This window comes from Hibiscus syriacus, unplaced genomic scaffold, assembly GCF_006381635.1.
Source record: "Hibiscus syriacus cultivar Baekdansim isolate YM2019G1 unplaced genomic scaffold, ASM638163v2 tig00110151_pilon, whole genome shotgun sequence".
Taxonomy (NCBI): Eukaryota; Viridiplantae; Streptophyta; class Magnoliopsida; order Malvales; family Malvaceae; genus Hibiscus; species Hibiscus syriacus.
The window spans coordinates 3,836,464-3,861,960 of NW_024062603.1; the positions used below are offsets into that span (position 1 = coordinate 3,836,464).

Consider the following 25,497-nt stretch of genomic DNA (forward strand, 5'->3'; position numbering starts at 1 on the left):
AGTCTGTATTTAAACCATTTTACGCCATTTCTCTATCTTCTTTCATGTTGTTCTTCTTCTTCGCGTATGCATTTGAAAGCTTTGTTAATTTCTCTGACCTTCGTTCCGCCATGGCAGTTTCCGATCCGAGCTTCCTTTTCTACAGCTCCGGAATCCCATTGAAATCGTAGAGTGAAGCCGAGAATTTCTTCTCGTACGATATCATGATATCATCGAGTGTTCGTCTGAGAAATTCTCAGCTGCCATTGTTAGCACTTGAAGCTCTTCAACAAACTGGAAAGGCGAACAACTTACAAGACGACTCGATTCCAATATCATCCAAGAACTGGAAATCTAATGCCCCAGCTCCATCTTCGTCATCGCATTGAGGATTTCATCGTTCGATAAATCCTCACTACAAGAAAATTTTAAATTTCCAACAGATTTAAAATCTATCATAAATTACCCATGAAAATAAATGATTCTGTCACAAAATTATTAATTTTTGACCGAATTACTTTTTTCGTCAAAAAGTCTACTCATTTAAGTGAAAAAAATATTAATTTAATTTATGACATGACAATGATTCTGTGAAATTGTGTTTAAATTTAATTAAAATATACCAATTTAATTTGTGATGGAATAATCATTCTGTCGGAAATAAAAAAAATATCAATTTAATTTATGACAGGACAATGATTCCGTCGTAATTTTTTTTAATTAAAATATAGCAATTTAATTTGTGATGTAATATTCATTCCGTCGGAAATAAAAAATATACATTTAAATATTTTTTAGGTTTCTTAACTTTACTTCAAGTTTTTTAATATTATCTGATGTTTTGTTGAATTGTAATACTTCCAACATATATTATTTTCTTATCAATGAAAATACAACAAGGATTTCTCTTTGATTATCTCTCAATTCTTATTGATCAATGGCTTCAGAACTTGTTTAAATACACCTTGGATTACTTCTGAAAGTTAGGGATCATTGGTGAAGTCAATAGAGTCGTTGTTGTACGTTTTTCATTTAAAAATTTTGTTGGGAGCGTACGGGTATCAGTACATCTTCAAAGGGTATCGGTACACTCAGTGTAAAATTCAAATATTTTGATCGTTATTTGACCAAGTGTATCGGTACCTCCCAGGGGTATCAGTACACTTATGACATTCGATGTTTCTAGGAGCCAATTTTGACATGGAGTGTATCGGTACATTCTTCTATGTATCAGTGCCCTTAGTTCATTCGAAATTGAGGGGTATCAGTACATCCGAGGAGTGTATCGGTATCTCCCTTTATAAAACTTATTTTTAGCTCGATTATGGTTCGAAATACTTTGTAAAAATTGTTTCAAAAATACTTTAATATTAAAACACAATTTTACACTTAAGTAAGGATTAAAACTGACATTTGAAAACTTGGAGTAATATTTTTGATATTCGAATAATTGAATATATAATATTTGAATCTAGTATAAAATCTTAAAATTCATTAATATTTTATGTGTTATATCGAAACATCAAAATGTTTTCAACAGGTATCAATTCCACTGAGTTTGCAACGGTCGAAATATTTGAATTTTATACAGGTAGTATCGATACCCCTATGAAGGAGTACCGATATCCATACGCTCCCAACAGCTTACACCAAAATTTTAATTTCCAATTCACACCCCTCTTGACTATTTCATTCTATCAATTAACTCAACATTTTCAACAAAAAATTTAAGTAATAATTGAATATATTCGAATATTTGAATCGAATATAATCTTAAAATTTATAAAAATTAATTAACAAACTTGTTTGGTATATCAAAAACAATTTTTTTTTAATTTGTGATGGAATATATGGACCATCACAAATTTGTGACGGAATAAGTGTATCCGTCACAAATTTCTGACAGATTCAACTATTCCGTTAGAAATTTTTGACGGATCCACATGTTTCGTCGCAAAATTTTGATTTTCTCACCCAACCCGCCCTTGTTTTTCAATTTCCCTCCAATTTCAATATTAAATTTAAAAACCTACCCATTTTCCCCCTTATTTTCTCCTATTTAAACCTTTCTAAACTCAATCTTCTCTCATTTCCTTCATTTCATCTCTTCTTAACTTTTTTTTTCTCTCCAAAAGTTCACTTAATTTCATCCTCTTTATTATCATCAACTATCAATATTGATGTAAGTTCTAATTTTGTTTAATGTAATTTTTTAATACATGCTTTATTATGTATTATTTTTTTATTCACTAACATCTTTCATTATATTTTGTAGGTTCAAAACTTTTAAATGCTAATAACTCTTTAGTGTACAAACTTTGTATTTTACTTTTTCTTTATTATTGAATATTTTATTTTTTATGTATAGTGTACAATCATATATTTATATTTATTAGAAATATTGTATTGTGAAATATATGTTGTAAAGTTATGTTTATCTTAGTTAATATGATGAATTTAATTTTGTATCATATGTTATTATTTTCTTATTAATGCATTATCAATACAATGGACTTGTTAGTATTATATTATTATCTAATTTTTTTAATTAATGTAATTATTTTAATTATATTATTATTAATTTTCGGTCTTTTAATTAAATAAATAAAAATATGAATTCATAATATTTTTTTGGAGGAATGTATTTTTTTCAAGTAGAATCCCGATAAATTTTCATTCCTTTTTTTAAATTAAGATTTAAATTTCCTACGGAAAATATATGTTCGTCGGAAACATAAAATATAATATTTTATTTATATATAACATTCCAACGGATTTTAAATTTTCCGTCAGTAATATACTGACGAATTTTCGTCAGTAATCTTCTGACGACTTACTTTATTTCGCCGGAAATGTTGGTTTTGACCAGTATTCTACTGGCCAATCTCTTCCCTTGAAAATTCCGTTAATAAACATAGATTTCGTCACAAATTCCCCGGAAAATTCCCTCAGCAATCCCACATTTTTTTGTAGGCCTCGAGAATATCGTTTGCATTATTGTTGATACTAACAGGCAGCGGCGATGGAGAACACGGATTATATTTGTTAGTTTTGATCCTTTGGAGAATACGATCACTGATCTTCGAGAAAAGGGCCGGAGTCATATTCAACGTCGACGAAGATGAAGAACAAGGACAGAAATTCGTTCTCGTATTAGCACCGCGAAGCAATCAAGCGGCTTCGTTGTACACCCTCGCCGCTACTTCCGCCGTATCGAACGTGCCTAACCAAACCTTTATCTTTTGTATCGTGTCTTTGATCTCTGCCAGCCAACGCCCAAACGGCCTTTGTCTCACACCCACGTGTCGCTTCCTGGTCCTCCTAATGCCGCCTAGCCCGGCGCTTGCGACGGCGGCTTGTTTGACCATTTCTTCCCAACCCATCATTTTTTTCCTCCGCCATTTCCACATCCTTTCTTTTCCTACCCATTTTCTTTTAGTTTATCAACTGAAGCTTTCTTTAGTTTCAGCTATGACGGATGAAAAGTTTGTTGCTTTATATATATATATATATATATATATATATATATATATATATATATAAAAGCTTTCTTAAATGAACACAAATGGATGTTTTCAAGCTCTTCTATTGTTGATCAAAATGATTTTAAATTAAAAAAAAATGTTTTGTTGCATTTGAAATTGAAAACTTTTAGAGTTAAGTGATCAAAATATAAGAGAAGAAAATAATTGAGTGATGAATTGTGCAATTTATCCAATTTACAACAATAAGAATTAACCAAATTTTGGTACAAGACAGAAAACGTTAGTCAAATGGTCATATTGGGTTCTTATCATCCAATTATTATTTTTTAAATCATTCTTATATTAAATTTTATTTCTATTTTGGTCACTTACCTTTAATTAATGGCGATGCTTGTGTAAGTTTTTTTTAAATTATTTTTGTATTATTTTTATACAAGATGAAGATAATTGAAATTGAATCGTGATCCTCTCAAAAAAGAGTCATGCTTGTTTTGTGTGAGTAGTTAATTAGATGTTTACTAAAAGTTATTGATGTTTTCTATTTGATTTTAATATATTTATTAGATAATTTGTTGAGCGTAATAAATAAAACAATTTACAAGCAAATTAATTTATTTTTTCTTACAATTTAATTTTATTCAATACTTGTTATTAGAGGTTTAGTTTCCATGTTTGCCCTGAAACCCCCAAAATATAAAAAAATGTATGATCATAAACTCCGCATTTTAATTTGAGTTTGTAAAGTCAAGTTTGAATCTTACCATCGTTACTCTTGGTGGACAATCTGTAAATTCTTATGTGAATCTCAATTAGGTCTTAGATATGCTCTGACCCTGGACTGTGACAATCACCCTTATCTAAACTTTTTTGTACTAAAAAAATAAACTCCGCCTCTTCTAAGAAAAACACTACTGGACTAGGACATGGAGAATACCGTAGGAATTTATGTTAGTATACAAAGGATTGTCCATTTATGTAGGAAACGTCTGAGATAGAATTCTACGTTTGATTTTCACTAATACTACCAACTCAAGGAAAGGAGCCAATAGTAAGGCACCAAAATACTAGACAATGGTGGAAGATGGACGTGGAAATTCACTTTCTAACAAATCGTCTACTCGATGCCGTTGATCCAGTGGCGATTTGGTGATTAATCTTCTATAATAAATCCGAACAAATCCATTGTCCATGAAAAGAAAATACCCCAAGCATCAAAGAAAAGGTTTTGCATCTAATTTCAGTAATCATGGCAAGATCAAATATGGCATTAACTCCAGCAAGGCCGCATGCTTTTTTCTGCTCAATGATTCTGTTACTAGTTGTTAACGTTGATGCTGGTGGAATTGCTGTTTACTGGGGTCAAAATGGAAATGAGGGTACCTTGGCGGAGACTTGTGCCACAGGTAACCTTGCCGTTTACTGCGATCTCTACAGCGATGGCTGCACTGGTTTAAGTTCTGACATCAAATCCTGCCAAGCAAAAGGCATTAAGGTAATGCTTTCAATCGGAGGAGGTGCAGGAAGCTACTACCTTACCTCAGCTGAAGATGCTAGGCAGGTGGCTATTTATCTTTGGAACAACTTCTTAGGAGGAACATCCTCTTCTCGACCACTAGGTGATTCCGTCCTAGATGGAATCGACTTCGATATCGAAGGAGGAACGAACCAACTTTGGGATGACCTTGCAAATTACCTTTCAGGATTCAGCAAAAGAGGTAAGAAATTGTATTTAACCGCTGCTCCCCAATGCCCTTTCCCTGATGCTTGGGTAGGGGGTGCCCTGACAACTGGTCTATTTGACTACGTTTGGGTTCAATTCTATAACAATCCACCATGCCAATACACATCTGGAAGCATTGAAAATCTAGATGTATGGAAGCAATAGACCAAAGAGATTCCTGCAACTAAAATTTTCTTAGAACTTCCGGCAGCCCCAACAGCAGCCGGAAGTGGGTTCATTCCGGTAGCCGATCTTACATCAAAAGTGCTTCCTGCTATCAAAGGTTCTGTCAAGCATGGGAGGTGTGATGCTGTGGTCAAAGTACTATGATGACCAAACTGGATACAATTCTTCCATCAAAGGCGAAGTTTAAATTTCATTTGTATCTCAAATCTTATAACTGTGCTGTGAATTTTATGGAATAATAATATTTTTTTATCAACAGAATATGAATTTCGTTACTCGTGAAAGAATAAAATTGAAAGTACATCGAAAATAGAATTTAAAATTGAAGGGTAGAGTAAAACTATATTAATATACAGTTTGAGCATTTCATGAACATCAATGACTAGAAGTACGCCGTTAGCTACATACACTAATACTCGCATGTAATGAGCTACAAACTTCTCATAAAATAAAAGCACTACAAAGAAGAGGGGCTAACTTATCAAAAGGTTCTCATAGTTTGTCTAAAGAATGTGGTATTTGATTCTTTTGAAATATCTAAATTTTTGGAAAAAATAAATGAAACTAATTTGATTTTACTAGTGTTGAATTTGAGCTGTCCATATCTTCTACAAGGGGTTTCATATACTTCCCCAATGCTTTTGGATGGTGTTTATGTCTCATCCTCTCTAGTTTATCCTTACTTTTTTGCTTCCTCGTCTCTTTCCGCCGGTTCCGGAGATTTCTCTCTGTCAAGAGCACCTTGCCACACAACCTCACGGTCGATAGCCATAGCCATCGTCTTTTTGGGTGGTCGGAATCTGCTTCCTCGGCTAAATCCTCTTCCATTTGTCTTTAAGGTGTTGAATGAAAACCACTTGATCCACATTTTACCCCTACGACCCTGGAACTTTTCTTGTGTCACTTCGGTTTCAGGATTCACATATACAATCCGATGTGCACTGCGATATGCCCAAATATTTATAAGCAGCTCAAGCACACGTGAGTAGCAATGTTTGTCCTGTAGAATGTTGAAAATCAGCATTTCGGTGCAGCGATTGGCACCGAATTACTTAGTCAAAGGGGCACCGAAAAGGTTGATTTTTTGTAATGGTAAAATTATACATTTAGTCCTTATACTTTAGGTTATTTATAAGATTAGTCTTTAAACTTCAACTATAAATATCCTAATCAATTTAGCTTCAAAATCATCCAAAAGCATTATAGCTTTCTCCCAATACTAGAAGATTTAGAGAGCTTCTTGAGAGTTATTTTCTCATTTTTATCAAGAGAAAATTATTATTGTTTTCTCCTTGTTAGATCGAGAGAAATTGTAATTCTTATTTTTCTCATAATGAAATTCTTCTACCGTTGCCTGTGGTTTTTACCCTGTATTATTTAGGGGTTTTCCACATAAAATTTGTGTCTTCTTTATCTTTATTTTTATTTTTTCACATTATCAGTTGCAATTTTGCTCTATCCGATAGACGTATTCCGTAACATAGAACACAATCACCAAATTGAAAACAGCGTTTGGCTATTTATATAGGCTGGGACCGACTTCAGATAGTTCGATGAACAAGTTACTCCCTACTCATTTGATATTTAACTTTCATAATAACAATGCACTTCATAGTTTACCATTGAGAAACTGAGATAACAGTAACCACTTAGATGGTGCTCATCATACATTTGTGCATCTAATGCATCCACAAACATACTGCAAAATGCAAATCAAACATCAAAATATGTACAGATCAACATGGTTTCAACTGTTCATGCAGAGGTCATTAAGTTCAACAGCTCAACCTTGAAAACATAACGAACTCTAAGGACTTCGTTAGAAAAGCCCAACTCTGCATGACAGACCATGTGCCTCCGTCTTCAGGCATCGGTGGAAAAGAGTTCAAATCATGCTGTAAACCATACATCCTTTTAAGAGTCTCAAACCTGCGATGAAATGATAAACAAGTAAATATACCAAGGCATTTTATTTTTTAGAGTTTCATGCTTTTGCTGTTGAAATAATTGATCAACCTCACAGCTCTTACTTGCAATTTCCAGCATTTATAGCATCACAAAATGACCAGAAGTTCATCTGCATGCTGTTTCTTGGATCCAAGTCCATCCGGACCCAAAAGTATAGTGCATCACCATACTTTTTCTTCTCGATGACATCTAACAATGGAGCTTGAGCAACTTTAGACAAGGATGCCTGTTTTTGTCCCACAATTACGAGTAAAAAGGACTGATAAAAGATCAAGATATATTTTAAGATATATTTTGTTTAAGGTGTTTCCAAGGTGTCATAACTATTTTTTAAAAAAATAATTAAATATTTTTTTTTTTAATAATTATGACTTTTTTTTAGAAAATTTGGTGATTTGAAATTAATTTGGAATTAAATTGAAAGGAGTTGCCATCGACCTTTGGGTTGGTAGGTCGAATACCTAAAAAAACATTTTTTAAAACAATTTTGAGAAAAATCGTTTTTTAAGACAAAATTTGATTTGCGTTTACCAGAGATTCGATTTAAAAGGATTCGGGAGTCGGTTACGCGTGGGGAAGAATTAGCACCCCACAACGCCCAAAATTAATTGGTACTGTGTTGCTTACACATTATCGTAATTGGTGGAAATCATAAATCGAATATAAAGTTAAAATATAATCCATTTATTGAATATAATTAATTTTCTTCGAATTAACTATATAAAGAAAATCTTTTAACTTGATAAAAATATTGAAATTTTCAATCTTCCGTCGGAAAAACTATTTCAACTATTTTTCATTGTTAAAGAATATTCCATCCTCGTTGATTTAAAAAAAATTACAAATAGAATACAAATTGACTATCGACCTTTGCTTAAATTAAATTGTTATATAAAAACGCATTGAATCGTCAAAGATTTAATTAGTAAAATAAATTAAATATATTTCAAGTCTCATTTCGTTCGAACGTCGTATCGGATTGTACCACTTCAATCAAGTGATACTTTTCACACCATTCTACAAATACATGTTCTTGAAAATATTTGGATAATATTACTAAATAAGAAAATAAAATAGAAACAAATATGATTGGAAATGAAAAATAAAATATTTACAACACAATACTAATAACATTTATTTAATAGGATACATATAACTACATAATAAGTGAAATGTGTACATGCATAGGGGATTGAAATAAAAACAATTAAATATTACAAACCAAAATACAAATGAACCAAAAAATAAGTACTTGGTAATTTCAGGGACTAAAATGGTACTAACAAAAACTAAAAGGGCTAAGTAGTAATTACAAATAAACCAGAACCCATGTCGCAAATATTAAATTAAACAAGCACCAGAAATCTAAATAACCCATGAATAACATAAGTGACTGAAATGAAATGAACCATAAACAATACAAGTCAAATAATAATTAAACCAAATGTAAAACAGTGACTAAAATAAAATATTTACAAATTTCAGGTACAAATTTGAACCCCAGCCAAAATACATAACATACAAAATCAATGACTAAAATGAAACATTTACAAATATTAAAACCAGAATCAAATATAAACAAAAATGGTATAATACATATGATAGTGACTAAAATATAAAAGTGAAAAGATAAAGCCTCAAAGCGAAACAATGTAAACCTTATTCCATGGCCTAAATCGTGAGATTACAAGGGATCAAGGACCTACATGGGTATTATACCATAACTCGAAAACGCGGAAAAGTCCCTCCACTAAACGACAACGTTTCGGTTGAGGGATAAAAGCCCAAAAACGGGCTTGCAATCTCATATCCCTCCTCATTTCTCCTTTTCTCAGCAAACACACACACACACACACACAGAAACTCTCTCAACTCTCTCATTGGAGAAGAGAGAATCGACCACCGCTGACAGCGTCTACGACGTCGCTCGCGGTGGCGTACGATGGTTGGAGAGAGAGACAACCATCCAAAAGTCTCCTCTCACCCCTCAACCCAAATCCCTAATCATATTAGCCTAAAACCCGATCTAGGCCCCCAGATCTACAAGTTTACCTTTCGAAGTAACGAGACACCAGCGAGCTTTGGTGTTCCCGACGACTTCCTACCCCCGGTAAGATTCTCCTCTCCTTTCCTCTTATTTTTCTTTTTTTCCAAACTCCCTCCTCCCTGTTTTTCTTTCTGGTTTTTTTCTCCTTTTCGAAACTGTTATTTTTTTTATTCCCGAATCCTATCCTCTAGTTCTTCTCCTCTGATTTTTATTTGCATGTCTGACTTCCCTATTGCCTAGGAGAGTGATTGATACATTTAGATTAGCCTTTGATAAACTCTGATTTTTTAGGATTTGGTCATGGACTTTGTTATATATTGGTCTGACTTTCGGTCACTGTGGGTGTCACTGTAGGATGGATGGATGCAAACGGGACAGTCGGCATCAACATCAGAGAGTGGCGGCAGCAACAACATCATATCCCTAGGGTTAGGTTTCAGAAACCCTAGGTAGCCGGGTCGGATCCTAGGTTGGGTCTTCTCTATTTGTCTTGTAATTGGGCCAGTTCGGGTTAGCTTGAATTGATATGGGTTTGCTGGGTTTAGGGTGATAGCTGAGTGATGTAATCTAGGCTTCGGGTCATTGGGCTTTGGGTTGAGCGTTTTGCCTGCAAAAAGTGTAATATATACTTTAATAAAAAATATAATAATAATAATAATAAATAAAATAATATTTTTGATAGACTCAGACAAAAACGGGTGTCTACACAAGCCAAATGACATAATTCTCACCAATTAATCCAGAAACAAAAAAGACATACATAGAGACAAAATCATAAAGAAGAGACGGGTTGGACATTTTCCATTACCTTCCGAGCTGTTGCTCTCCATGACTGAAACCCTATCCAGGCATTCCTGTGTAGACGGTCAATCTGGTTAGCAATAGCAAAGAAGGCACCATATTCATCAAGAGTGTCTCGGTAGTATGGGTTGTTAAGAAGTGGCAGACGAGAAGGTCCATCAATATCATCCATCCCTGGTCTTCGACCTTTGGTGGACTGCAACATCCATTGTACAACTTTAATTGCTTGAAGGAGAAATGGGTATCCAATTGTTTAAAAATGAGTTTTTAAATAAATTCTTGATTTCATTTTAAGTAAACCAATAAGTGGAACAAAAGAAGAATGTAAACCCATATAATTCTTTTACCAGCTTACCAATCCAAATCCACGATAAAAAGAATTTTGGAGCAGGAAAGGCCTTGTACCTTCCCCAAAATAAGGTTCATATATACATAATGGTTGGCCAATCCATTCGAGCTCCCTTTCATCCCTTTCTGCAAGTCGTTCCTCATACGGTCAGCCCTCTTGGCATTTCGATATACATCCTCCCAGGTGCCACGAGGTTGATCTGTCCTGTCTTTCAACTACAAGACATTTGAAAGAGCATGAATCTTCAGTAAAGAACAACGTAAACAAGGACAGCTGAAATTGTTCAACTAAACTTTTGGGTAACATGCTATTGCCCAGAACAATTCTTACCTGTTGCTCCTCTCTCCTTTTGGCATTGAGAACATGAGCCTTTTTTTCTTCCTCCCAAATATCATACGAAAAGAAATCATCCATAGCAATTAATGAACCAAACTTCTCCCTTTGAGAATGGTTCCATTGTTCCTCTAAAGTGTTCAAAATTTTGGAACTCCTGTCTTTGAAAGTAGAGTTTAGAAAATCCTCAAACAGGTTCCACTTCCATTCTTCTTTCAACTTTGAAGTATGTTCTGCAACAACCTTAGGAGGTGCAACTTCGGATGGAAGCTTGACAACAGTTTCCAGTAGAAAGGCATATCCTTCAACAGTTTCCTAAACCATCAAGTTTTTAACAGTTCCTTTCCCAATCAAAGCAATATTTTGTGTCAATGGAGACAATTTTCCATTTGATATCACTTGCTAAATGATTTGAGTCAAAACTCTAATATTCTCCTTCGGAAAAATAAAGCTGTTTACCCTGTCATCAACCTAATTGCTATTGCCAAGTCAGTAGTTTGTTTGCCTAATGATCCCGAACATCCATGAACAGAAAAAGAGTGACAGAGGCTTACATATGGAATGATGACTCCTCAAGGAAAGAGCCATATATCACAAGGTCAGTCATGCAAAGAACACTGTCAACATCTTCCTCGATGGCCACATGCTTCACCACACCACTAGGGTATCTCAAGTTAAGAGCAATTCTCCGGGGAAAATGCAATATATGTGAAATAGAAAAAAATAGTGAGAAGTTCTAAAACTATGTCCACATATGAATTTAACCGCAGCATTCAATAAACTATAAAGTGATTATGGACATACCTCAACAGCCATGCTGTAGTTACCTGTTGAATCACTGCTTAAAACAATAATTTTCAGATGGGAACTTGAAATCTTGTCAGATGAAAAGTCAGCAAAGAGGGGTAGTAAAGCTTGCAAAATAAGGGCATGCTCCAACCATAAGCCTCTCTCTGTACATAAATTGACTTCCAACAATCACAATGAGTACTTCATCAGGTCCATAACCCATCTTCTTACGCTGATTATCTTTGTACAAATTCATTGCATTCTCTCCTTTCCAGAATCAAATGTAGAAAAGATCATCTGCGGAAGGTAGGGTAACAAAATCAAATCACTAGAAGCAAAAACAAGTTATAAGGCACTCTTAGAAGCACAGGTGGAACTACGTGCACTAGGCATTGAATGTAAAATCTGGGTCAAAAGATAAATCAGTTACTTGGATATTTTCTAATAAAATAGGAGCACATTAGTTGCATCCATTTGTCCCACTGTTCAGACCTTAATGGCAACAGATAACACCTATATACCATCATTACTTTTAGTTATTAGCATGTTAACAATGAACCGGTGATCAAATGATTTGCAAAGAAATATTACCGGAAGTGCATAGTTTGGGAAGACAACAGTAGCAGGACTGAAAACCTTTTTCCAATCATTCACAAGCTCAATCTGCCCTCTAGAACGTACACGAGCACTCTTTCATGGATTGTCCATATGACAGGAATAGATTTTGAAAGGTTCCTGCATAAAACTATAACAAGTAAACTCATGCATGTTAATTGACTCAGACAAGTAACAGATCCAGTGAAATTTTCAAACATACATGGTAAAAGATAAAATAAAACAGATTAATAATGTCTTCAGCATGTATGCTAAAGTAATCTTAAACTTCTGAAAGCAATAGGTACAGAGTATTTACATATAAAAAAATAGAATATCTTACCTAGAAAACACACTCTTGGCCTCAAGAGAGCTAGCAAGTATGCCATCATAGCTGCAAAAAAAATATATATCACAATTATATACCCAAAAGAACAAAATTCTATACAGGAGAAACTCAATCATTAAGGAAGAAAAGGATGTTTTATCCTGAATCAAAGCAAAAAAAAAAAAAAAAACTCCACAATCACTTGATCAAATTTCTTAATATAAGAACAAACAAAACTGATACATATATAAATAATTCAGTAATTGGGTATAAAGATGAAGACCTTCAATTAAAGTTTGTCAAATAAAGTATCAATCCTAAAGTGGAATTTCTAGAGATTACAAACAAAGGAACATACTTCAGCCAATCAACAGCAATCTTTCGATCCGACTTTAAGAATAGTGAATGGAACTCTGATGCTTCGCCAAACACTGCGCACAGGATCATCTTCAAGGGAGTAGACCTTCCAAGAATTAATGTAAACACATGAAGCTAAGAATTAAGATGAACCGTTAACTTCATCTTCAAAGAGTTTGTTATTCATATTCAATTCTATCACTCCAGACATTTCCAGAAATATAAGCACCAAGTTTTCAGCTGAAAAGACAGCTAGAGTGTTCTTGACTCATCAGCAGAATTCCATATATGTATGTGTGTGTTTGTATATATCAACTTGCAAATGATTTAACTGTCCAGAACTGAATGTCATTTACCTGAAGTTCATAACCAATCTCTCTCAACGCAGTTGCAATGGTTACCATTAGCAATTGTTGTTGGTCGAAGTGGAAAAAAAAGGAACTCCTAATAACAGAATGCAGCAGAAGACCCAACAACAAAAACTGATTGAATAAAAAAAAAAGACAATTTTCACTAACCAGTGCAAGCTGAGGTTTTCTATAATGGAAACGGTGTTGACTCCAGTTGAAACCAAATGGAGAGTCCAAATTGAGATGCTTATTTGCTTTCTGGAATTTCTCTAAAAGCTTAGTCGGTTCCAATCTGATATCTTCACCGAAATCTAGCCCTCCCATCTCTTTCAAAGACCTCAATTCTCCAAATACCAAACCTTTATCATCCAAGAAGGAATCTTGAGATTTGTCCTTCACTGAACCAGGCAAAAACATTTGGAAGAACACCACAAAGAAGAGGAAAACAGAAACGGTGCAAACCCATTGGAGATAATCTAGCTTCTTGAAAAGAAAAAGACGAGAAAGTATATATCTGGGTCGGGTGGGGAAGAGGTTTCTTTCGTTCCTACTAGCGGCTCTCTTCAACGAGATCCCGTTTTCCAAGGAACTCATTTACATTATCATTCAAGAAGGGAAGCTCAGTCTAAAATAGGAAACAAGGAAACGGAGCATAGAGTAGAAGTGAAGAAGCTTGTGAGTAAAAAGAGCTATAGCAACAGTAGCATTCACATGGATTTCAATGGTCATTTGTCAAAGATTAATAAAGAGTGGCATACACAACAACTGGCGCAAAGCAATTTGTACCAAGAGAGAGAGAATTTGGGTGCGACCTGTAATCTCTTACTATTTCAGCTTGTTCTGTCTTTGGATTGTTTATTAACTTCAACCAAAAACCATAACTCAGGATTGTTTATTAATGATACAAAACAAGATTATCAATCAACCAAAGGCCATAAGTCCGAGAGCTTAGAAGCAGATGGTTTCGAGAAGAAGATGATCCAACTGGATGCTCCATCCTTGGGGCTGCAATTGGTTGTGCAGAAGGCAATCACATGGTCTTTCGGCTTTTTCATAGTCCATCCAGAGGGGACTCGAGGGCATGATCATCAACCAACCAAAGGCCATGGTCTCGGAAGAGCTTGGTCTTCTTCTCAAAGCCGAGGATGTAATTATTATGAATTATGACATGCATTCCCCTGGTTTGTTGCACCCATGTCTTGTTCTTGAAGTATAATCCTCCTGTTGGAAATGCTGCCTGAGGAAGGAGGTAGAGATCCACCTGCAGAGCATATTATCAATGTACAATTATCAGAAAACCGAATCTTACTACCAGAAAATAGATCACACACCATCGATTACAAATACCAGAGAGAGAGAGAGAGAGAGAAGGCTCATAAAACCGCAAATCTCACAGCCCGAGTCTTTACATTCACAAACCAAAAGCAACAGTTTGTCATGAACCAGAAATGCAAGTAGGACACATGCAAAAGATATTTCTAAAGGATATCACATCGGATTAACCATAGATGTTCCTTTAGCACTATATAAGCCAATTACCCATGTTACAGATTGCCGAAAGATGCAACTACACATGACCGAGAATTCGTTTTAATATGATACATCATGGTTTCAAATTGCGGTAGCGTTTCGGTCATTTCGGGTTTACCGCGATTGCGGCCATAGCGGACGCTATTGCTGCCGTAGCGAGCGTTATTGCGGATGTAGCAGGTATATCGAAACGCAACGCAACTGCGAAATTGCGGGCGCTATTCCGGTCGCGGACCGCGATTTGAAACCCTGATATACACTAAGTGCAGCACTAGTAAAAGGACAAATTTCAATTAGCAATGTTTTTCAAATTATGGCATGATGAACGAGTACAATACTGTCCAAACTTTGAAGTGTTGGCCAGAATTCAGGAAAACATGCAAATATGGCAAAAAAGTTCCAACTTGAAGAAGAATACAAATGAGAACTATTAGGTACATATATGCTATAACCCCAAAATTGAAATGACAAGAAGATGCATAAACATACCACTCCAGAAGTTTTTAGTAAAGCCCAGTTAAAAGCAGGCTGATCATTTGCTTTTTTTTGCTTTGGACCATGGTTGAGCTTGAAGTTCTTCAATCCATTTCTTCATTACTAGCTTTACTCCATCGGTGGCATGCAGAAAAATCATACAACTACAAATATAAGGGCAACCCTTTTACCCTGGAGGTGGCAAATCATGGGAATGGTTCAATGGATTTGTCATAACCATTTTTTTTAAAAAACACAATTAAGTTTAAAAATAATTATGAATTTATTTGAAAAATTGACGATTTTGAATTAATTTAAAAATTTTGAATTGAAGTCGCCATCGACCTTTGGGTTAGGTAGGTCCAATACCTAAAAACATATTTTAAAACAATTTTAATAAAAATCATTTTTTTTAAACAAGACTTGGTCTGCGTTAGCCAAAAATTCATATAAAGGTCAGAAGTCGATTATGCGTGGGGAAGGATAAACACCCCCACAATACCCAAAATCGGTACTTAGTCACTTATATACCGCCGTAATGGTGGAACTTAAAATTCGAATCAAAAATAAAATTATGGTATATTTATTGAATATTTATGAAATTACTCCGAATTAATAATTTAAAGAAAATTCTTTAACTTGATAAGAAATCTGGAGATTCGAAATCCTCCATCGGAAAAACAATCTCACCTATTTCTTATCCGTAAATAATATTCTATCTTCGAATTACTTAAAAAATTAATATAAAAAATTGGCATAGAATAAATCATGATTAATTTTTCTTGAACATACATCATTAATACTAACGTTTAAAGATAACAAAATAAAACTAAAACTAAATCATTCAACATTATGAAAATAGAATAATAATAATAAAGAATTAAAATAAATAAAATAAAATAAAAATATAATGATTTTAATAAACTCATATAAAAGTATTCGTGTTTTCAAGTTCATATTCCATTAGAACGTCGTATCAGATTGCACCACTTTAATCAAATGGTACTTTTCACGCCCGTTCTACAAATAAGGTTCTTAAAAATAATTTCGAGTGTATATATATATATGCATTAGGGAAACAATGAATATCAAACGATTTAAAACGTGACTAAGTTTAGCAACCATGTCCTAAACTAATTAAAATTTATTATAATAATAAAATGCCTAAGTAATATATATATATATATATATATATATATATATATAATCCCTATAAAAATAAAGATGGAATAAAATAAAACCAAACTATCACATGGATCAAAGTAACAAGCATATATTTAGCAAGAAAAAGGTTTAAATCAAAGCTAATTATAATAACAGTGTCTAAACAAACAAATAAGCCAACATAAATATAAACAGTGACTAAAAAAATATATCATAGCAACTTTAAGGGTCTGGTCCGTATATTACCATTTCTATATAGTATAAATGAAGGACAAAAAAGTAATGAAAGGAAAATATATTGGCAAGATTGAGTATTTAACTCAACATTTGAAAATAGTGATCAAAATGTAAGTTTCATAAATATATAAGATAATGTCTAATATCCACAAAATATACACAATAACAGTATGGTGACCTAGATACAGGATTTACAAATGTGGGGCATGAAATATTAAGCAACTAAATTACAACATGTGATTATAAAAGAAAATCACAAAACCCAGAGGCCTCAATAATGAAATTTACCCACGCGCTAAAATTGCAACCGACCCCTCTCTAAACGGTGTCGTTTGGGACCTTGGATATATGGTCAAACGAAAGGCCTAAGTTCAGTAAGACTCCTGAGTTTCTCATTTCCCCTCTATCTTCAAGAATCGGAGAGCAAAATGCTCTCGTTTCTTTCCTCTCCTCTGCCTCTCTCCCTCCGTCCTCCGCCGAGGATGGAAGCCTCAACTCCCCGGCCACCGTAGATCGGTGGCCACGGGGAGCAAAACATGTCAAAAAGCCTTCTCTTTTACTTCTTATCTCTCTTTCTCTTATAAAACAACCCTTTAACATACTTAAAACCCGAAAACCCACCGCATTTCAAACCTTAATAGACCCTAGAAAAGGGAAAAGATTTTACCTTCAAGGATGGTCTTTCCCAGTTCCGATGAGGTCGCTAATAGTCAGATCTACAAGGTAAGTTTCGGTTTCGTTTGGTTTCATTTTCTCTCATTCCTTTCTCTTTTTTTAGTTCTTGTTCTCTGCTTTTTCCACTCTATTTTTTTCTTTGAAAAAATGAATCCTTTTTCTTTCTCTTCCCCCTCGTTTTATGTTGCATGCATTGGTTGTGGTGATCCTTCTGTTCCCGAGATGAGAGGATATGATTACCTCAAAAAATCTATCTAGATTTGTTTTCACTTTTTTATTTGGGGTTTTTTGACGTGATTAATCTGATGATGGATTGATTTAGTGCAATCGGTTGACTGAGATGACTCTAGCAGGAACGACGGTGCCGGTGATGGGAGCTTTGGCCTAGGCGGCGACAGTGGAGGGCAGCTTTGGCTTCAGGCCCTATATATCATCGGGACCATTGGATCTAGATAGATCTACTGGCTGAAACATGTCGGTGACTGATGGGTCATACCAGAAACCCTAGCTTCAAGTTATATGGAATGTTGAATGGGTCCACATCTGAGGGCTATCGTTGAGCGGCACTGGAAAACTACCATAAATCCTAATATATTTAGGGTTTCGATAAACTGGGTTGAGTCAGATATGGGATTCAGGTCATGCCATTGGGCTCTGGGTCTTGTAACTGGTTGGGTCTTGATGGGTCATACCCTAGGTTATTGGGCTTCGTCATTGTTCCATGTTTTGTAATGGGGTTGGGCTTCAGGTTGGGGCCTGTAGAAAAATGTAAATATAATAATAATAATAATAATAATAATAATAATAATAATAATAATAATAATAATAATAATAATAATAATTTAAAATAATTTAAAAACCTATACAAAAATGAGTGTCTACAACTACCCCTATTTGTTCATTCTTGTGTTAACAAGAATATAACAAAGACTACAAGACAACGAGTTTTTTTTCGGTTCTCTCTTTTGCTTTGAAATTTTATTTTTTTGTAGATGACGTTGTTCCTTCTCGTTGAGGAAGTCAGGTCAATCTGGAGATAATTGGTGACAACTCGGTTCCTACGTGATAAGGAAGTCCGATTGTTTAAGGATGACACTGCTCATACGCGATGAGGAGGTATGGTCGGTGGATGACATTGTTCCTACGTGATGAGGACATCTAGCCATCTTTAGGTATAAATGGAGATAACACGGTTCCTACGTGACTAGGAAGTCTAGCTATCTAAGGATGACGTTGCTCCTACGTGATAAGGAGATCTGGTCGGTGGATGGCACTGTTCCTACGCGATGTGGATGTCTTGTAACACCCATAACCCATATAATTATACCTATACAGATTATAGATGTCACCCGAATTTCTAAAACCATTTCCACTTCAAAAGTGATTTAAAATTTATTTCATTTAAAATAGTAAATGATATTATAAAAATATCATATCATATGAATTATGATTCATTATAACAAATTTAAAACCAAAGTATTTTTTATGAATAGTGAACAATGAACAATGAATATGACCATGAATAGTGAACAGTGTACCGACACACTGCTACAGTAACGTGAACAATGCATCGATGCACCAAAATTTTGAACTTAAAATGTGTATCGATGCACTGCTACAGTACTGGTACAATAAATTCTGAAAAATACATATAAAACTCATAAAAATTAACCATTCATCACTATAAAATTTCCATTTTTGTTTCCAACTTTATTCAACAAAATAAATTAAACATTATTAATTACATGCCACTATCTAATTCAAATTCCATCATAGGTTGTCTTACTGATATTGAAATATACTCCTCGATGCTTGATGTCACTTTGAACTCTTTATTCCATTACTGACTTTTTACCTACGCGTGAAAATCATCACACGCTAAGTATAAACTTAGTGAGGCAATTAAAACAATAAATAGTGCAATACAATTCATGCATGATTTTCTATGTCAAAAACAAATGCCATAAGATCATGTTACCGACATATCTAATATTTTTCCATGATCAAAATAAGATAAAATCTCTTACCATTTATCCCATAAGCTCGTAAGCTTATTTTACCAATATACTTACCATTTAATCCCATAAGCTCGTAAGCTTATTTTACCAATATACTTGCCATTTAATCCCATAAGCTCGTAAGTTTATTTTACCAATATACTTGCCATTTAATCCCATAAGCTCGTAAGCTTATTTTACCAATATACTTACCATTTAATCCCATAAGCTCGTAAGTTTATTTTACCAATATACTTTCCATTTAATCCCATAAGCTCGTAAGCTTATTTTACCAATATGCTTACCATTTAATCCCATAAGCTCATAAGCTTATGTTACCAATATACTTTCCATTATTCCATAAGCTCGTAAGCTTATTTGCCAGTTTATCATTTATTAACCAATAAACTAATAATTATAGTCCATAACCCATAGCCAAATATTAAACCTTGAGGACCCTGGGTATTCGAGTAAAATACCTGCACCGTAGTGCTAAACCTGCACTAAGCTTACGCCATAATGCTAATCCGAATATGACACATAAGGTCGTGCCCACCACATACACTAAGCTTACGCTATAGTGCTAATCCGGACATGATACATAAGGTCGTATCCATCTTCTCGCACTTAGTGTCCTTTCACACTATAGTGCTATTATAAACCTGCAGCTGCTATACTCTATGGCATGCCAACTATACCCTATCCCTCAATGACTTACTTGGGCATATAGTCTATTTTATTCGATTCATCCATGGAGAAGTATATTATCAATATTTAACATTGGGCAGTTCATACCCGAAAACATTCATGGTAAAATATCACATTTTTCATAATCAATGCATTTTGATTTCATACCCTGACATTTCAATGTCAAGTCAAAGTTATAAAAATGGCATATATCATGCTGATATAAACAAGGTCGACTTATCGTAAGTGTTCCTCATGATGTATACAACATCCATGTATAATGTCATGCATGTATTGCACTCACATTGACACTTTATAATTTCCAAAATATGTGCCTCACTATGTTCCACCATAAACCCTTTTTATACTTGAATTGCTTCAATAGCAAATCAATCATGATCTGTATAAATCACAAATTCATAATAATACATATGTTAGTATTGTACTAACATAAACTTATCCCATAACAACTCCATTTCTACCAAATATTAAACACTTAATAATTCCTTTTAACATTGGAACCAACTTTTCTAATTTACACAAAATGGTCCTTCACCATTTTATCACTGAGATTCTTAATACCAAAATTTCAGCATTGAAGTTACTATCATTCAAATGCTTTACAAAGGCATAATTACATTTAAGTACCCTAACTATGCAAGTGTTGTACTTAAATCATCAATCTTTTCAAACTTCCAAAATAGTCATTTTTCACATATAACACTCACTTAAATTCCAAAACAACAATTTCCAGCATAGTACATCAATTATACAACACATATATAACAACCCCTCAATTTTCCAGAATTTAAGAATTGATCTCCAACTTTTCAAAAATTATGAAATGGTCCTCAAATTTTTCTAAGACTTTTAGAATACTTCCTTCATCATTTCCAACCATATATAATTTTTCCATAATTTTCTCACTCAAACAATCCATGGCCAAAACTTAAAGAACAAGTTCTAGAAAAATTAAACATGTTCTAATAATCATACAAGCTTGAATATGAATCTACAACCTCAAAACATCAATATTCATCATCAATTTCTTGATACCTAATATGAACACAAACCCTTAGATTTGGGATCTTTGAAATCCAGCAAGATTAGAAAACAATATTGGTACCTAAACTTTCCAAAGTTAATACTTTGGTCACCAAACTTTACCAAATTTATAATTTGGTCACTAAATAAATCCATTTATGAAATAAAATTCTTTTTTGGGAAAAATCACCACTTAATTTCTTAAACTTTTCCCAATTTTCTACTTTGACCATCAAACTTTCAAAATTTGCATTTTGGTTATTATCTAAATTTTTGGGGTATTATATGTCTGGCTATCTTTAGGGATAAATGGAGATAACTCGGTTCCTACGCAATGAGGAAGTCTGGCTATTTAAGGATGACGTTGCTCCTACGTGATGAAGAGATCTGGTCAGTGGATGACACTATTCCTACGCGATGATGATGTATGGCTATTTAAGGATGACATTGCTCCTACGTGATGAAGAGATCTGGTCGGTGGATGACACTATTCCTTCGCGATGATGATGTCTGGCCATATTTAGGGATAAATGGAGATAATTCGGTTCTTAAGTGATGAGGAAGTCTGAATATCTAAGGATGACGCTGCTCCTACATGATGAGGAGATCTGGTCATAGTTGATGATGACTGATTCATTGCCTCAATAATGAGACAAGTCTTGAAGATCCTGTTCAAAATGATCACATGTCATGATTTCATGTTTGCAATATGCCCTATAGATGATCTAAATGTAAGTTTGCACATAGGTTTAATGGTTATGCATAGTTTGATCATGGCATTTGGGGACTCTTAAGCTCTTTAATTGGAATATGCGAGATCTCTGTGTTTGTCATTATCTGGGTTCTGATTATGGTACTTTCTTAACCTCTTGTTAAATATTCATCCTTGGTTTCTCTGATCTACCCCAAGAAAGTTTATCTTGGATCGTTAGTTCTTTAGCCATTAGTCGACTTTCTTTTCGAGAAAATTTGATTGAAGCGACCTCTCCCATTTTTCGTGCATCTTTTGATTGGGACCTATTTGTTTGGGAAATGTAGAGTTATGTTGAAATTGATTTCTTTGATGTAGACCATCATTTCTCAATGATCTGCTTAATGATTTAGGGAAATGTATCTTCGTATGTGCTTTCTGGTAAGTACCTGTTTTGAAATCTCCATACGCTGACACTTTTCAGAGTAAGGCATAGTAATCAATATTGTTGATGATCAGTATTTTGGTGAGTATATACAAGGACAATGAATCAAATTTGAAAAAATCATTAAAAAGAGGCAATGAGAAGATACAATCTTCTGGATCAAGAAATATATAAACATTACAAGAATAATGAAGGACAATACAGAGAATGTCAAGTGTTGAGTTCTTCTATTTCTTCACCCCAAATCTTTCCTGAAAGTTGACATATGTCTCTAAGATTCAGATTGTACAAAGGATGTATGAGTTTGATAATCTTTCCCTTAACTGTTAGGCTTCCGAATGAATATTCCATTTCCAATCATGAACATTCGAGCCGTCCATTATGGATTTTCAACTCAAATCCTCCTTTGGTTTCAAGATGCCCATTTTGGGTTTTCATCTTGAAACCTCATTTATTTATTTTTTTTCTTTTTCTTTTTTTCTTTTTTCTTTTTCTTTTTTCTTTTTCTTTTTCCTTTTTCTTTTTCCATTTTTATTTTCTTTTTCTTCTCATTCAAGTGTAATATCGCTTGACTGAATCAGAATTCATAACATTAGGCAACTATTCTCCATCCATTTCTGTCAAAACCAAAACTCCTCCTGATAAGGCTTTTTTCACAACAGATGGACCTTCATAGTTTGGCATCCATTTCCCTCAAAAGTTTTTTTTCATAGGGAGGATAGTTTTTAACACTAAATCATCTTCATAAAATTTTTGAGGTCTGACATTCTTGTCATAAGCTCGTATCATCATTTTTTTGATACATCTGGCCATGGTAAATAGCTCTCAGCCTTTTCTTCTCATTCAAATTCAACTAATCAGACATATTTTGCACCCAATCAGCCTCGTTAAGTTTTAGTTCCATCAATACTCTCAGAGAAGGGTTTCTACCTCAATAGGCAAAGTTGCTTCCATCCCATATACTAGAGAGAATGGTGTTGCCCTAGTAGATGTACGAGCGGACGTGCGATAAATAAGCAGCGCAAAAGGTAATTTCTCATGCAATCTCTATATGTTTCGGTTGTTTTTGTGATGATCTTCTTGATATTTTTATTTGCTGCCTCCACTGCCCTATTTATTTTTGGGCGGTAAGGAGTCGAGTTGTGATGTTTGATCTTCAACTTCGTGCATACTTCCTTCATTAAATCATTGTTCAGATTCAACGCATTATTTGTAATGATCCTTTCTGGTGTTCCATATTTACAAATGATTTCTCTTTTTAGGAATTTGCAAACTGCTCCTTTTGTGACACTAGCGTATGAGGCAGCTTCGACCCATTTGGTGAAGTAGTCGATGGCCACTAAGATAAAACAATGTCTATTTGAAGCCTTTGGTGAAATTGCCCCAATTACATCAATGCCCCACATTGAAAATAGCCAAGGTGCGGTCATTACATGGAGTGGTGAAGGAGGAACATGTATTTGGTTATCATGGATTTGGCATTTATGACATTTTCGAGCAAATCTGATACAATCTTCTTCCATAGTGGACCAATAGTATCCAAACCTCATGATTTGTTTAGCCATTGTTAATCCATTAGCATGTGTTCCACAAATCCCTTCATGGACTTCTTCAAGTATTTTCTTGGCCTCAATTCTATCCACACATCTCAAAAGTACTTGATCCTTACCTTTTTTATAGAAGATATCTCTATCGAGGACATACCCCATTGCCAGTCTTCTTAAAGTTTGTTTGTCGTTTTCAGTTACCACTGTGGGGTAAGCTTGATATTTTACATACTGGAGAAATTGTAATACCATGGGAGACCATCCTCATCTTCTTTCTCAATGTTGCAACAATGAGCTGACCTTTCTCTTATACTCATTCAAATGGGCATCATTCGAGACTGATCATTGGCCTTAAACATGGCTGTCAACGTAGCCAAATCATCTGCCATTTAATTTTCTTCACGGGGAAGGTAAGTGAAAGAAATTTATTCAAACTCCTTGATCAAGTCCATCACTAGGTTCTTGTATTCTATCAATTTGAAGTCTTGAGTCATCCATTCTCTGTGAAGTTGATAAATAACTAGAGCAGAATCGCTAAATACTTCTAGGCTTTTAATTTTACGCTCAATTGTAGGTTGAATACCCAACATACATGCTTCATATTCTACCATGTTGTTTGTGCATTAAAAAACGAGCCTACTAGTAAAAGGATAATGATATCCTTCAGGTGAAACTAGTATTGCCCCAATTCCATATCCCACAACATTTGAGGCACCATCGAAATTCATTTTCCAGTCTTTATCTTTCGGAGCATTTTCTTCCGCGGCAAATATACTCATTAAGTCCTCATTTGGAAATTCAAATTTTACTAGCTCATAGTCTTCTAATGGTCTTCTTTCTAGGAAGTTGGCAATAGCACTTTCTTTCATATCTTTTTGATTCATGTAGACTATATCAAATTTGGACAACAATATTTGCCATCTCGCCATCTTTGTGGTTAGAGCCAATGATTCCATCAGGTATTTTAACGGATCCAGCCTTGATAACAACCAGGTGGTGTGATATAGCAAATATTGTCTCAGCCTCTTATTAGTCCATACTAAAGCACAACACATATTTTCGATCAAGGAATATCGAGTCTCACAGTCAGTGAATTTCTTACTGAGGTAGTAGATAGCTCATTCTCTTATCCCAGTTTCGTCATGTTGTGACAATACACATCCCATTGACTTCTCAAAGATAATCAAGTATAAGATCAATGGATTGGTTGGGATTGGTGGCATTAGGACCGGAGCATTTTTCAAGTAACTCTTAATTTTATCTAAATATTCTTAGCAACTATCATACCACACTCCTTAGTTTTTCTTTCTCAGTAATCAGAAGATTGAATCACATTTCTCGGTTAACTGAGAGATGAATCTAGCACTATAATTTAACCTTCCAAGAAACTCTTGTACTTCGTTTTGTGTTCTAGGGGTTGGTAGTTCCAAGATTTCTTTGACTTTATCAGGATCTATCTTTATCCCTTTTTCACTTACTACAAATCCCAATAAATTCCCTGAAGTAGCTCCGAAAATGCACTTGGCTGGGTTAAGTTTGAGCTGATATTTTCTTAACCTTAAAAATAGCTTCTTTAAGACCTTCACATATTCTTCCTCATTTTGTAATTTTACAATCATATCATCCATGTATACTTCTATCTCTTTATGCATCATATCATGGAACAAAGTAACCATGGCTCTTTGATATGTTGCATCGGTATTCTTGAGTCCAAAAGGCA

At 34.4% G+C, this 25,497-nt stretch overlaps 1 protein-coding gene and 2 pseudogenes across 1 annotated transcript; 1 reads left to right on the plus strand and 2 right to left on the minus strand.

Annotated features, from left to right (window-relative positions):
- Window positions 1-4,723: 4,723 nt before the first annotated feature.
- Window positions 4,724-5,557, plus strand: LOC120215650 (annotated as a pseudogene).
- Window positions 5,558-5,934: 377 nt separating this feature from the next.
- Window positions 5,935-13,880, minus strand: LOC120215675 (annotated as a pseudogene).
- Window positions 13,881-14,232: 352 nt separating this feature from the next.
- On the minus strand, window positions 14,233-24,706 carry LOC120215677 (UDP-D-xylose:L-fucose alpha-1,3-D-xylosyltransferase MGP4-like). Its single transcript, XM_039213283.1, has 3 exons — window positions 24,461-24,706; window positions 15,306-15,392; window positions 14,233-14,547 (listed from the first exon to the last, which is right to left on the minus strand). Exons 1-3 carry the CDS (start codon window positions 24,704-24,706, stop codon window positions 14,338-14,340), a joined length of 543 nt encoding a protein of 180 aa, XP_039069214.1. The 3' UTR covers window positions 14,233-14,337.
- Between the last annotated feature and the right edge of the window lie 791 nt (window positions 24,707-25,497).